This window comes from Hemiscyllium ocellatum, chromosome 2, assembly GCF_020745735.1.
Source record: "Hemiscyllium ocellatum isolate sHemOce1 chromosome 2, sHemOce1.pat.X.cur, whole genome shotgun sequence".
Classification (NCBI taxonomy): domain Eukaryota; kingdom Metazoa; phylum Chordata; class Chondrichthyes; order Orectolobiformes; family Hemiscylliidae; genus Hemiscyllium; species Hemiscyllium ocellatum.
This window is the reverse complement of record NC_083402.1, coordinates 122,787,278-122,802,863: the sequence shown is the minus strand read 5'-3', so window position 1 is coordinate 122,802,863 and position 15,586 is coordinate 122,787,278. Positions and strand designations below refer to the sequence as shown.

At 40.3% G+C, this 15,586-nt stretch overlaps 1 protein-coding gene across 7 annotated transcripts in view; it reads left to right on the top strand.

Annotated features, from left to right (window-relative positions):
* The window catches only part of LOC132824894 (phosphatidylinositol 4-phosphate 5-kinase type-1 beta-like), a 142,367-nt gene that overhangs the window by 95,918 nt on the left and 30,863 nt on the right, over positions 1–15,586 (top strand). For all 7 annotated transcript variants that reach the window (XM_060839793.1, XM_060839757.1, XM_060839741.1 and 4 more), the window contains exons 6-9: positions 471–623; positions 4,931–5,230; positions 10,120–10,331; positions 14,256–14,339. In XM_060839793.1, coding sequence (XP_060695776.1) covers positions 471–623; positions 4,931–5,230; positions 10,120–10,331; positions 14,256–14,339 — 749 coding nt within the window. The remainder of the gene's footprint in view (positions 1–470; positions 624–4,930; positions 5,231–10,119; positions 10,332–14,255; positions 14,340–15,586) is intronic.

Sequence of the window (15,586 nt, the reverse complement as noted above, 5' to 3'; positions counted from 1 at the left end):
GTACCACAAATATCTGTGTAAACAGCATTTATTACATTTATTTGTTCAATTATGAAGGAAACCGCTGAGTATTGGATAGAAATGTACTGTCCTTAAAAAGAGCTAGCACTGACTTTATAGGCCAAATGGCTGCTGTGTGATGCATTCTTTTGTATGTAGACAGCAACTTTGAATATTGGATCATCTTTAAAAAAAATCCTCCATACTCCCTGGGAAAAGAAAAGTCTGCAAATTTTAACAACCTTTATGACATTATTGTGGATTAATTCTAGTCAGGTTGTCTCAGATCAGTTTGGATTAAAAATAATTATACTAGCTTTCTTTTTAAACTGCGGTGAGTTATGGCTGTATCAGTCAACAGTATTTCAGCTATGTGATGAAAAATGTAATTTTAATTAACAAAATTACATTGTACATGGTTTTGGAAGCTAAGCATGTTAATTTTTTTAAAAATCTGCCTTTCTCACCAGTATTCCTTATGCAACGAGCCGCTGATTGAACTTTCTAATCCTGGCGCTAGCGGGTCTTTATTTTACGTCACAAGTGACGATGAATTCATCATAAAGACTGTGCAACATAAAGAAGCAGAATTTTTACAGAAGCTGTTACCTGGCTATTACATGGTAAGAGTCGTAAGTATTTCGGGATTCCTAAATTTTGTGCAAAAAATCTGTTGAAGAGGCCACATCAACAGGTCATTTAAAATTGTGAAATTGAATTAAAAATAGTCAGTTGAAAGCCAAACAAATTAAGTCAAACAAAGTATCTTCTAAAATAAGATCACTCTATCAATGTTATGCTGAAAATGTGTTGCTGGAAAAGCGCAGCAACACATTTTCAGCTCTGATCTCCAGCATCTGCAGACCTCACTTTCTCCTATCAATGTTATGAACTTGACATTTGTAATGTTGGAACATGCAGTGGAAGAAGATTCGATAATAGCTTTCAAAATGGAATTAAGCAAGTACTTGAAGGAGAAATTATTGCAAGGATTGCAGAACAACAGTTGGCAAGTGGGATAAAATAGGCAAGGTTTTGACAGAGCTGGCCTTGATTTGAGAGGTTGAGGAGCTTCCCTCTGTGCTGCACAATCCAATGATTTAATGTGAAATACTCACAAGGTGGTTCACTCGAGAACTAATGGGACAACATTTGGACCTACATAAGTTTATGTAGCAAATAGGTTAGGCCATGGGGAGGTTTTAAAGCTGGCCATGAAGAAGAGAGAGTAAGTTGACATAGGGTGGAATCTTCAGCCTGTGTTTAGAAATGGGGCAGAATCGCGAGGGAAGTTCAGCAAGGCTGATCTTGATGTCAGGAACAACTCGACTCCTCTGACACTGGCATATTTTAAGTAATGGATTAGATTAGATTAGATCTTTAGATTACTCAGTGTGACAACAGGCCCTATGGTGGCATAGTGGTTAGCATTGCTGCCTCATAGCACTAGAGACCCGGGTTCAATTCCTGCCTCAGGCGATTGACTGTGTGGAGTTTGCACATTCTCCCCGTGTCTGCGTGGGTTTCCTCCAGGTGAATTGGCCAAGCTAAGTTGCCCGTAGTGTTAGGTGAAGGGGTAAATGTAGGAGGATGGGTCTGGGTGAGTTGTGCTTAAGTGGGTTGGTGTGGACTTGTTGGGCTGAAAGGCCTGTTTTCACACTGTAAATAAGTAAAGTTAAGTAAGTAATCTAACCTAAGCTGCAGGTCTGGCTCCTTAATATACAGCTTTCATTTGAACCATTCGCTGGTAGCTAATTAGGTGGCAAGAATGGTTGTCCTAGAGATCAGAGTGGGTACCTGGCAGCCTCAGCTCACTGTACCAAATGATGTCCATGTTGGACACGAGGCACCAATATCTTGGTGTGCTGCAAGGGCACCAGCCAAATGCACCCCATATGCATGGACATTGGTGTCTGACATGTGCCAGCCATGAAGAACCTCGTGACACATCTCTGATTCACTTAGTTTATTTCTACACTTCAATGCTGCACAGAGGCGAGCAATGGCACCTATCGTTGTAATACTGCAGCAAGAACATTTTGTGTTCAGGGACGTACATGTGGCTTAGGATGGACCAGGCTGCATTTCAAGGATGTTTGCTTACTCTCTGTGTTGACACACTTGGAGCTGACCCGGGCGCTAATGACATATTTGTCCTGCCTGGCTTTTTTGCACCTTCCTCCTTAGGCTCGGAGATCCCTGGTTCAGAGTACTATGGTGTTGCTCTGCTGTTTCATGTAGACACAAAGCCAGGAAGCTTATCTTATTTATCAGCACTCTTCTGTCAACTTGAGGGCAGCCTCTGATACCAGTCCGGGGGCATGGACTCTGGGCGGTCAGCTGCTTGTTGAGAGCAGAGTTATAATGCTGTCTTTGTGAGAGGTGAAGAGCTGAATGTCTGGCAGCCCACCACCAGTCTGAACTCTTTCTGTTCTATTGTGGGTTATTTCCTCCTGGAGGGAAAGAGAGGCTGATGTTAATAGAGAAGAGTGTGGTTGGCACAGTTGTGCATGTGCTGGTGTAGATGGAAAGGTGTCTCAAGCAAGGTTGGGGTGGATGGAAGTGAGGGGGGGAAGATGTTGCAAGTACGAGTGAGAATGGCCTTGTGGGTACAGCAGCAGAGATAGTTAGTGTGCCAGAGAGATGATAGTGCCAGTTATACTGACCGAGTAGAGAATGCCATTGACCCTCTTCCTGCATTACTGTGCATTCCTTCATATAGCTGACTGGGTGATAACTTTCAGCCAACTGGCATAGTCTGGTGTCATGGCCCCCTCTGACAGCTCTGGGAGAAGATGAAGTCTCATCTCTGCACCACCCCATCCACCAGAACCTCCAGGTGCCTGCCCACAAAGCAAAATACCAAATTTGCCATCTCTACCATGTTCAGGACAAACATCAGGAGCCATGCAGGGCAGCTAGAATCAACAGTGCTTGTATAGAAAGTGCTAGTTGTTATGACATCCATAGTAATTTTTGCATTTCAATTTATTTATGTGCATTATCAACACAAGGATTGGCCATTCATCTCACCATACCAGTCCAGCCTATTTGAAAGAGTTGTCCAATTGGTTCTGTCCCATCTCCAATCCTTTCCTCATTGGCCTCCAAATTTTCTATTTCAAGCATCTAATTCTCCTCAAAGTCAGTTGAATCTGATTCCAATAGTTCTTTTAGAAGTGCAATGCAGATTATTATCATTCATTTAGAATAAACATTGTTACCTCATTTCTATGGTTTCTCTGCCAGCTATCTTCATTGTGTCCTCTAGTTACTGAGCCTCCTGAAAATGGAAACCATTTCTCAATTTATTCTGGCATAATCCCTATAATTGAGCATCTTGATCAAATCTCCTCATAACCTTCTCTGTTCTAAGGAGACAATCCTAGTTTTTGTAGTCTCTCCACATAACGACAGCATTGCCAAACTTCACCTGACATCTGAAGGCAGTGACTATCCATAGTTCTGGAACATTAACGATTATTTCTCTTTTCCTCACCTTTGAGAAATGATATAAGGAGGGATAGTGAATGGATTAACTTTCATGTCTAATATTAAACTCAAATGAAAATTTGATTAAACCTAATTCTTTTTCTCATTAAGCATCAATGTCCTGTTGAGGTGATTCCAAAGCTGCAGAAGTATCCACAAAGTGTCATAACAAACACAATCCAGTTCTTGTGCCAAAAATCCAAAGCTGTGTTTTCAGTGGGTCATTGATACCACAAGCTCTTGGTCATTTTTCCACTCCTAATGTAAGTGCCCTCCATCAGCCCAGATGTGGCATCTCCTTCAGAATGAGGACTGAACCTGAAATATTCAGATCTTTGTGTCTGAGTTTGTTCCCTATTTTAAATCCATTGACATTTCCCTTTCACGTAAATTGTTTTTTTTTGTCCCTGATTAACTAGTCATTTATGCTTTACCATGAACATACTGGCTGACCAGTTCATGCTGTAGAAATGTTATAGCATTTTGACCAGGCACAGAATTGCATCTGACTCATTGAGGATTTTTGCAAGCCACATGTTGCATTACAAAGCTGTCTTTCTGGCTGAGAGCAGGGAATAAATTTCAATCCTTATTACTTGATTGGTAATTTATAGATAAAGAAACAAAAGATCTTTTGAGTCTGGCAAAGTTGAATCAAGTGTTAGAGGAAATGCATTCAATGGTATTATGCAATTACTGAGCTAAATCCAATTCCAGACAAAATCCAAAGTAAAGCTTGAAAGGGATTTACAGAAGACAGATGTGATACTTAACAATATGGTTAATGTATAATCCATACAAATGTACTGGATGTAGGTTTGTTCGCTGAGCTGGGAGGTTTGTTTTCAGATGTTTCGTCCCTACACTAGGTAACATCAGTGAGCTTCTGGATGAGGCACTGGTGTTGTGGCCTGCTTTCTATTAGTGTTTGGGTTTCCTAAACACACAAATAGAAAGTAGGCCATACCACCAGTGCTTCATCTGGAGGCTCACTGATGATGTTACCCAGGATGGTAAGGAAATGTCTGAAAACGAACCATCCAGCTCATTGAGCAAACCTACATCCAGAACCTCAACCTGAGCTACAAATCCTCTCAAAACTCACTAATATAAATGTACGTTTGATAAGCGGCTCAATCTGAACTCTTTTTTTTTAACAGGTCTGAATCCAGTTTTAATTAGTCAACATGACACTTCAAAGCCTACATACCTTCTGTGTTTTGGGATTATATTTATGCCTAATCTATAAAAAAAAATTTGTTAAATTCCATATCTGTATTCAATTAAAATCAACTCTATCCATTTCATTGCCTGCTATGTGAATGCTTGAATTGCCTTTGATCATTGTGCACAATTAGGATTGCTGCTGCGATTATTAAAGTGTATCCACACAGTTGTTTAAAAAGAAGATCTGGATCAATGTTTCTTTTCTTTGCAGAATTTAAACCAAAATCCTCGGACACTTCTGCCAAAATTTTATGGCTTGTACTGTATGCAGTCAGGAGGTACTAACATAAGAATTGTAGTTATGAACAATGTGTTGCCACGTTCTGTCCGGATGCATCACAAGTACGATTTGAAGGGTTCAACTTATAAACGGAGGGCCTCCAGGAAAGAGAGAGAAAAAGATATACCCACATTCAAAGACTTGGACTTTATACAGGATACACCAGATGGCCTATTTTTTGATGCTGAGACTTATAATGCATTGATTAAAACACTTCAGAGGGATTGTCGGGTAAGTATGACTTAAATTACTGTTGCCCTTCATTGTTGAAGCTTTGTGCACCTTGAGACAGAATATATTGGATAGAAATATAAAGAAATTTTATCATTCACATTCTGAACAATGCTTGACTTCAATTAGATATGTTAGCCCAGTATTTAATAAGTTTGCAGATGAAATTTTGGAGGTGTTGTGGTTTTTCAGTGTCTCCTACATATTAAAAGGGTTGGTTTTAACTCTGTCCCATTGGCGAAGAAAGGAAACTAAGCATGGTATAATGTCAGGTGAATTGGCCATGCTAAATTGCCCGTAGTGTTAGGTAAGGGACAAATGTAGGGGTATGGGTGGGTTTTGCTTTGTCGGGTCGGTAAGATCACAGAGTCTTACATGAATTCATGCAGTTTTTGAGCTATGTTGAAGGCATCTTGAAACCTATTGTACAGAGGATCCCCAGCTTCTGTCGTGACACTACAGATTTCTTACAGAAACTCAGCACCCACAGACCAGTCGAACCGGGAACATTCCTCGTCACAATGGACATTTCCGCACTCTACACCAGCATCCCCCACAATGATGGATCGCGGCAACAGCCTCAGTACTCAACACCAACAACTGCCAGTCTCCAAACACCATCCTACAACTCATCGGCTTTATCCTCGATCACAACGTCTTCACCTTTTGACAGCCAGTTCTTTATCCAGACACATGGAACAGCCATGGGGACCAAATTTGCACCCCAATATGCCAACATATTCATGCACAGGTTCGAACAAGATGACTTCTCTATGCAGGATCTCCAACCAACATTATACACCAGGTACATTGACATTTTCTTCCTCTAGACTGATGGTAAGGAGTCACTGCTAAAACTACACAGTGATATCAACAAATTTCATCCCACCATCAAACTTACCATGGACTACTCTCGACTATCTGTTTCATTCTTGGATACGTGCATCTCCAAGGAGGGACCCCTCAGCACCACACTCTACTGCAAACCCACAGACAACCTCACAATGCTACACTTCTCCAGCTTTCACCCAAAACATATTAAAACCGCCATCCCCTATTTACAAGCCTACGCATACACCAGATCTGTTCAGATGAGGAGGAACATGACGGGCACCTGGAAGTACTCAGGGATGCCCTCATAAGAAAGGGGTACGATGCCCAACTCATCAACTTCCAGTTCCAGTGTGCTACAGCAAGGAACCGCAATGACCTCCTCAGGAGACAGACACGTGCTGCAACCGATAGGGTACCCTTCATTGTTCAGTATTTCCCAGGAGCTGAAAAACTATGCCAGGTTCTTCATGACCTGCAATACATTATCAATGAGGATGAGCACCTCCACTGCTTGCCTTTAAACAACCGCCAAACCTCAAACACATCATTGTTCGTAGCAAACTGCTCGGCTTTCAGGACAACTCCATACAACCCTGTCACGGTAGGCACTGCAAGACGTGTCAGTGTGGACATGGATGCCACCATTACACGTGGGGACACCTCCCCCCACGTACGTGGCAGGTACTCATAGACAACATTGGCTGAGTCACATCTTACATGTTGCAGGCAAGGATGCCCTGAGGCATGGTACATTGGGGAAACCAAGCAAAGTCTATGGCAATGGATGAATGGGCACCGCACAACAATCAAGAGACAGGAGGGTTCCCTCCCAGTTGGGAAACACTTCAGCAGTCCAGGACATTCAACCTTGGACCTTCGGGTGACCATCCTCCAAGGCAGACTTCGGGACAGGCAGCAGTGAAAAGTGGCTGAGCAGAAGCTGATAGCTAAGTTCGGTACCCATAGGGAGGGCCTCAACCAGGACCTTGGGTTCATGTCACACGACAGGTGACCACCGTTGCACTATACACAGACACACACACACACAGACACACACACACACAGACACACACACACACAGACACACACACACAGACACTCCTATACACGCACACCGCGCACATGCACACAGGCATTTGTACACACAGGCACTCACTCACTCACACTCTTACAGACACACACACCCACACACTCACATGCATCTTCACACAGACTTACATCACTCTACACTCACGCACCCAGATATACACTCTCTCACAGACACTCACAACCCCCCACCCCAGACACAGATGCAGACACACACACTCCCACACTCGCACATGCACCCCCTCACAGACTTAAGACACTCTACACCCACATATACATACACACTCTCTCACAGACTCAACCCCCCATCCCAGTCAGACACCCACACGCACACACATACATAATATGTGGGGTGAATTTGTACTTGCAGAGTTACATTGTGCTTTGCTCAAAAACTGCATGAATTCACGCAAGACTCTGTGATCTCACATTTTAGATTAGAATCCGTCTAAACACTATGGCACAGACAGAGAACACAGAGGGCTAACGCCTTCAACATTTTGTCTGGCTAACAGCAATTGTTATGGTTAACCTGAGAATGCAGTTTCTAAAAAAAAGTTTTATGATTTACACATGAAAGAAGTGAAACGATCATGGTATTCGAACAGATGAAAGACTCAACAAACAATCAAGGTATTTTTCAATATATAATTTCAGTTACATCACACTGTAATCATTTGCTACAAATTCTGTGTCTTACAATTGTGTCCTCCACAACCACCTGATGAAGGAGCGGCGCTCCGAAAGCTAGTGCTTCCAATTAAACCTGTTGGACTATTACCCGGTGTTATTTGATTTTTAGCTTTGTACACCCCAGTCCAACACCAGCATCTCCAAATCATGTTTGAACAAAGTTTTCAAGGACAGAAATGCCATTTTCAAACATTTATTTTACAAGAACTCTCAAATTTAAAAAAATGTTGGCAGCTAAATTTCAGTTGTCCTTCCATCATGGCTGGTTTTCATTCTTCATCTGCCTGCTCCTTTGTCCCTGGCCCTGCACTCTTTTTAAACTACCGCCCCCCCCCCCCCCATTTCTGTTATAAAATTTTTCAAAAATCATTTATATAGCATCTTTGACGTCCTCAATGTCACACTTTTACAACCAATGAAGCACTTTTGAGAATCTGTAATCACAGCTGTTGTGCATCATTGCTGTTGCTGTCAGTAATTTCTGGTTGCTTCTCTCTAGCTGCTTGTTCATTTCTGATTTATTATCTACCACATACCTGTGTCTGGGAGACAGCAACAAAGCCCAGACTTTGGGGGAAATCATCAAACCACTTCAAGCTGTAGGAAGTGCACAGAAACAAGAGGTAGTTAACCCATTAAGCCGGTTCAGTCCTTCGGCCCATGAATCCATTTTGATATTTTTATGTTCGCCTTCCACAAAACTTTCAACATAATTAGATACTTGTGGTCAGATCACCCCTCAATCTGTGATAATAATGCATCTATGGCCTACAGTCCATTCTGGACACTGCACTTCAGAGACAACACAGATTGTGACCCCGATTCCGCTGATCAATGGCAGGGCTTAACGCATTCACTTAAGATGGAGAAAGAAAGCTAACATGATATTGCTAGCATCCATGAGAGGCAGTGCCATTCCAACAGATGAACAACAGTAAGACCATTGGGATAGAAAGCTCAAGTTTAACAATCTGGGAGTGGAGAACATGCTCCTCTGAAGAGGAGAATCTGCCCCAAACACAGTTGTTGGGAGAAACTGGAAAGTGAAAGCTGTTATAAACTAGGGGATTTTTGTGACATTTTTTGAAAAAGAAATTGAAGGTTAAAGGTGATGTGATTTCATTCATAGTTATGAAACAAGACTGGCAACATTTTCAAGGCATTGGATCCTTTGCCTGTAGAGATTTTTTTTAAAAACAACAATTTTGCTTTATTTGCAAAATGACAACACTTAGCAAAAGAGCATTAAGGACACTTTGTCTGTGGCATTCATTGAGTACGCTTGTATCCTCTGGACAGTTTAATTGTTGGCTTCCCCTTCGTAGTTGAGGTCAGGAACTCGTCACTGAAGAAGAAAATAAATGGCATATTCCTTTCATCTGTGAAGGATTGTTGATTGCTAGCTGTCCAGATTAAATTGAATTTTTTGAAATATTTCAAAAGCTAGCAATATTTCAAAGTTCATGTTGAAAATAGGTGACAATAAAAATCTGGCAAAATTTAACACATTTGGGAGAGGTAACCAGAAAGTTGCTCCAGGAGAGAGGGTTCGGGAAACATCTTAAAGGAGAGAAAATGACAATGAGGCTTGACAATAAACGGTAGGAGGAGAAGAAAAGTTTTACTTCCTTTTGAAGGAGCTGCGTTGATATTCATTCAGGAGACATTTGACTCTGTCAGTATATATAGAAAGTGGTGTTGGCATTCTCCTAAGCAATTCAAGGAGATGTTCAAAGCACAATTAACATTTACCAGATTACTCCAAGGCTGAAAAAGGCTTATTTATTGCATTCTTCACTGCCTCAGTTCAACTGCTGCTGAAACTCTCAGGCAACCAATTCGTTCCTGTGCTCTTTGCCTAGTCACCCATTGTCACCATCCATAAGCTTAAGCTGATCCAAGACTCTGCTGTTCATATTTTGAGTCTCTCCAAAATGTTCTCCGGTTACCTCTGGGATTCTCGCTGTAAACCTTTTGAACAAGCTTTTTACTCCTGGTGCTCTTGTCTCATTAAACTGTAGCACAGTGTCAAATTTTAACGTGTTCCTGTGAAGGATGTTGGGGTGTTTTACACTGAAAAGTGCTATGTAACTTAACAGTGTAAATATTCCTGGGTATTTTAATTCTTCTTTTGTGTTCCTATGTTTTCGCTTTCTCTCTTGGGCATTGAAATTGCCACTAACCCAGTGATTTCAAACTTGTGTGACTCAGTAAATTATACCAAATATTGATTTCGTCTGCAGCTGAATAATAATTGGGCATTTTTATGCTTTCAGGTATTGGAAAGTTTCAAAATCATGGACTACAGTTTACTGTTGGGAATTCATAACTTGGACCTAGCCGTTAAAGAGAAGGAAAAAGAAGCAGAAAATCTCCAGATGACCTCAGATGGGAAACGCCTGGGAGTGCAGAAAGTCTTGTATTCCACAGCTTTGGAATCTATACAAGGTGCAACCAAATCAGGAGAATCTGTTGGAACAGACGACATGTAAGTTGTGTTAGTGCCCTCCTCCTTGGCTATTATTCCCCTTGGTGAATCTGATTACTTTGTTAGCAGTGGAGTCCCAGGGTTGTAGTTGGGAGGCAGCTGAGAGGTTTTACCTCCTAGTTTACGGATCAAAGGCCACCTTAACAATTTCAGAATTTGATGTTTTATAAACTGGGAATGAAAGGCTGATTTTAGTTTTTAATTTATAATAGTAACAATAAAGCTGTTGAATTACTGATCCCATTCCTTTTTGTCTATCTTTCTATTTCTATCTCCCTCATGTCTTCTTCTGTTTCCCCTTCAATCAGTTAACTGAAGCACTGCGTGAGTTCCATTCACCACTCTTGGTAAAAATTTCTCCTGAAGTCTTGGATTTATTTGTGACTATCCTCTATTTCTGGCCCCCACTTTTGGACTTTCTGCACAAATGGGAACATCTTTAGTTTTCCCATCAAATGTGCCGCTTTTTAAGAGGGAAAATAAATTCCCAGTTTGTTTGGACCTTCCTGATTATTTATCACTCTCTGTTCTGGTATCGCTCTAGTAAATTTTGTTTTAGTTGCTTTTTCAGTACCTCCATATCCACTTTATGACTTGGAGATTGGAGTCTGACACAGTGTCTAATCTGTAAGAACTTGTGCATTTGCATCAATACCTTTATCTTTAAAATGTCATTCTACAGGCAGAGTTAACATGTTCCTTGCTCAGCTGATAGCACTATGCAGTATTTGTTACTCTGATAGAACAGTCATAGAACAACATTTTTTTTAGAAAGATATCTCCAAATTCATATCAGGAAAAGTATGGTACTGAAATATTACCAGCTCCATGAGCTTTCCTTATCACTTTATTTGTGGAACAGTGTCTTTCTAACAGATAAAGCCAAGGACAGCTCCCAATCAAAGCAGTTACTTGTTCCATTACTGCGTTGCCTGCTGATTGCCTGATGAATTGTATCATCTACCTCATTCTGCTTCAGTTGACCAAGGATCTAACTGTTCCTGATTGTGCCAATCAATTTGGAAACAATAAGTATCTGATTGTGTTCAACTTTTTGTGGAAGGCGAACACAAATAATTCCTATCTGAAGATGAAGAACTGGGAGAACAATTAGAGAGCTAAGGATATAAAGTCTGCAAAGAAGCAAGTTCAAATGGAAGTTCTATCGGGTGTATCAAGGATCAATTGGATCCAAAGTATTGTTTAAATGATGGGTCAAACAAAAGTTATAAGCAAATAAAACATAAACTTGTAATATTTAGATATTTTTGAAAATTCAGACACCAGTAATAAATAGTTGATTTTATTTAGCATTTTATTTCTATGCACATTGGAAGTGTTAAGAAAGGAGTTAAATGATAGGCTGGTTAAGCTTCGAGTTAGAAGAATAGATAGGATGCATTAATTTTTATTCATTGCATGAATGCTTGTGTGCTTATGCTAATAGCTATTATTCAAAGAATCCTTCCTAATCTTTATCAAGTCAATTCCATAGAATTGACTTGGGTTTTTATAAATCTCTTGTTTAAATGTAGCTTTAAAAGTTTTAAGTTAATTTATATAAATCTGAATTCTGTATTACATAGAAATTAAGTTAAAGGATTAAAATGTTGTTATTTTATTTGGTTTAATTTCGCTGCCATATTGAATCTATTTCATTGAAGCAATGAAGCTGCTTTACTTTTTCAGATTTGCCATCAGTGCCCAAAAACTGATGCAATGGGACAGTGCATGTTTTTTCTCCTATTTTGGGAGGCCACTTGTACATTTGTAACTCTTAGTTTAAGTGTATTTGAAGAATGAAGAACAACACATTGATGGCTGGCTTAGATTTGTGAGAAGCTCCAGGATATAGCATCATGCAGTAGGTGCTTCCTGATATTGTGAATGGAGAATCCTACACTCAATCCACTATCATCAGACTGGTGCTTCCTGTGACATGTCTCCAATTGATAGAAAAAAACTACCCAGATTGAATCATGGTCAAAAGAGGCATTAGATAACCTGATTAAGAATATAATATTTCTGTTTTTAAGATAACATTTTAAAATGATTTTGCATGCAACAGAATATACCACCTCAAAGTTGTTTTACAAGGGGAAAAGGCCCACTTTGTTCCAAAACATACGGATGTGATAAAATCTCTTTGTTTAAATGGATTTTTACAGTTTCATTGGATCAACCTTGCCTGACATGGATCTAGTAATGAGACAAAGTCCTCCTTATCAGTCTCTCCAGTTCTATCCATACACAGATTATTAACTTTAGAATTATCAGGATATCAACCTGTTAATGTCATCAGTCACCTTCTCTGGTTTCTATCTCATGTTATTTAATTCAAAGTTATTATCTTTGTACCTCTGTTATTTTTCACCCCTACTGTCTTTTAAGACTTTTATACATGTGTATTTCCTTGGACTCTATCTCTTGTATATCTCCTTCACTGTAGCACCAGTGACCAAAATTTCAGCCCTTTGGTCATTCTCTGAAACATCATTCTTAAACCTTGCTACTATTCTGTTTATTAAAGCTTTCTTCAAAATCTGGACATTCTACAGTCTTCTATCACAGTTTTTAGATTAGACTCCCTACAGTATGGAAGCGTACCCTTCGGCCCAACAAGTCCTCACCGACCCTCCGAAGAGTAACCCACCCAGACCATTCCCCTACCCTATATTTATCCCTGACTGATGCATATAACACTACGGGCAATTTAGCATGGCCAATTCACCTGACCAGCACTCCTTTTTGGAATGTGGGGGGAAACCAGAGCACCCAGAGGAAACCCACACAGACACTGGGAGAATGTATACAAACTCCACACAGACAGTCGCTTGAGGCTGGAATCGAACCTGGGTCCCTGGCACTGAGAGGCAGCAGTGATAACCACTGAGCCACCATGTTGCCCTTTGACACAGTTAGATATTTATTTTATCACGTGTGTCTCCTTAGGACATTTGTTACTTTTAAAGGCACTGTATAACACAATCCGTTTGGGAATGTTGCCTGCTGACACTGGGTTCACAAAACAAATGAGGTCATTCGCCTTCACATGCCTGTTCTGACCAATCAGATCGTGGTTGATTTTAAAAAGTGTCCTATCCAAGATTAGCCTTTCATACCAGTGAAGGTGATGCTTGTGTATAAAGCATAGCCATGAGTTGGCTATTTCCACCTTGCAGTTGTCTTTTGGCAAATTGATGGATAATGGATTCAAACATTCTTTAGACCTCAAACCTTGCTGCCACATGGGAATTTGTTTTGGTATGTTGGCACTGCTACTTGGGCCAGCATTCATTGCTGGTGTCTAGTTGTCCTTGAGAAGGTGGTGGAGAGCTACCTCTTTGAATCGCTGTAGTCTATGTGCTGTGGGTTCACCCATGATGCTGTCTGGGAGGGAATTCCAGGATTTTGACTCAGCGATATTAAAGGAACTGTTAGTTCTGTACTGTTTAAGTGTATAAGCTTCAAAAACATGGCACATCGCACCACGGGTGGTGATGAATGGTAGAATCTGGCAATTTACTATGACCCAGTGCATAACTGTCCAAGAAATGTTGAAGCAGCATTGCATTTAGATCGTTGGCAGTGATAGACGAAACTACAATAGGTGTGAGCTGTAATCCAACAGGCTCCAAGGAACTTACTGTGTGAATAGAGGAGACACTACCTGATTGGTCTTTATAACCCGTACACTGAAATATCAATGATATCTAGAACTTTGTTCCAAAATGAAACCTTTGGTGAGTGTATTTAATCCAGAGTTCAGGGCTTTCTGCTATATTAAATATAGTTCTGATAATTCCTGGAAAATATTTCTAACCATTAAATGGTAATGAGTGAGATTGAGTTAGACACTCATTCCCTCTTTGTTTTTTTTAAACCATTCTTTGTTTTATATTTCTTATTGTTCTCTTTTTCCAGAATGGGTGGTATACCAGCCAAAAATAATAAAGGCGAGAGACTTCTACTTTACATGGCCATTATTGACATTCTACAGTCTTACAGGTATCGACTGCATGTTTCACATTAGTTTCCTTCTGTGAGAATTAGTGGTGTTTTCACTGTCCCAGACAGGACTTTCATACCAGTGTAAGTGAGGATTATGAATATAGCCACAAGTTAGTTAGTTGTGCCTTGAAGGTTTCATTTGGAAAATGGGTGGATACTAGTTTTGAGTATTCATTTGAAGTCAAATGTTTGATTCAGATTCAGAATATAAAGCACTTCCTCCTCCCTTTCTTTAAAAAAAAACAAGCCCTTACATCTCCACACCCCATATCTAGGACCAATGTTTTGGATTGCTCCCCACTCTAAGTTCAGTTCCAACCTGCGAAGTGGGGTTAAGTGGTTATTTTTACCTCCAGAGTCCATGTGTGCCCAACAGCAAGAGACTCCATAGGGCAACATTAGGACAGGGAAATGATCCTCGGAGATGGAAGTACTGAACAGCCTCGGTTATCCAAACATCAATTATCTGAATTTCGGATTATCCTAACAAGATCTCAAGGTTCCAGTATATGCATTTCAATTGAAATAGAAACATTCTATTCCTCATCCATATAATGCGTCACTTTATAAATTTGAACAGGAATATAGACGCAAGTATGATTTAATAAATAATTAACTTCAAGTGTATACTCGAGGCGTGACTCGTTCCGTTTTGTAAACCCAACAATTTTTTTTTTCCTCAGGCCATTCTCCGAAGAGTTAAGTCAAAAAAAAATGCACTCACACTTTTCATTTCCGTTGCTTTTTCCTCCTATTATCCTATGACGACACTTTTTGTTTGGGGAAAAAAAAACTATCTTTAGCTGACAAGAAAATTTTTTTGGTGGGGGAGAGCAAATCGCAGTGAGTGAGCACATGTGAAATAAACGGGAGGAAACATGAGGAAAACATTATCCCCTAAAAAAAAATTGATGAGGACGGAAACTGAAGTCAGCGAAAATATCTACCCCTCTCTTGTTCTCCCCCTGTATTTTGTGCCTCTCTCTAAGGGCTCGGCAGTTGCTGGGGAGAAAGGGATGACACGTGGTTAGTCTAGATGGCAGGACAACACCAAACAGAAAGATGTTGGCTGCTGTCTAGGACCGGGATAAAACTGAGGAAAATGTCAGTGAAAAATTTCAGACTTCAGTCAAGCTCTAGCCAAAAAGTGATTTTATTTTAAAATATCGTGAATTTTTAAGCAATATCCAGTGTTTGTACACATTTTATCAATCGAATGAAATAAAAGCTCTCTAAACATGCTT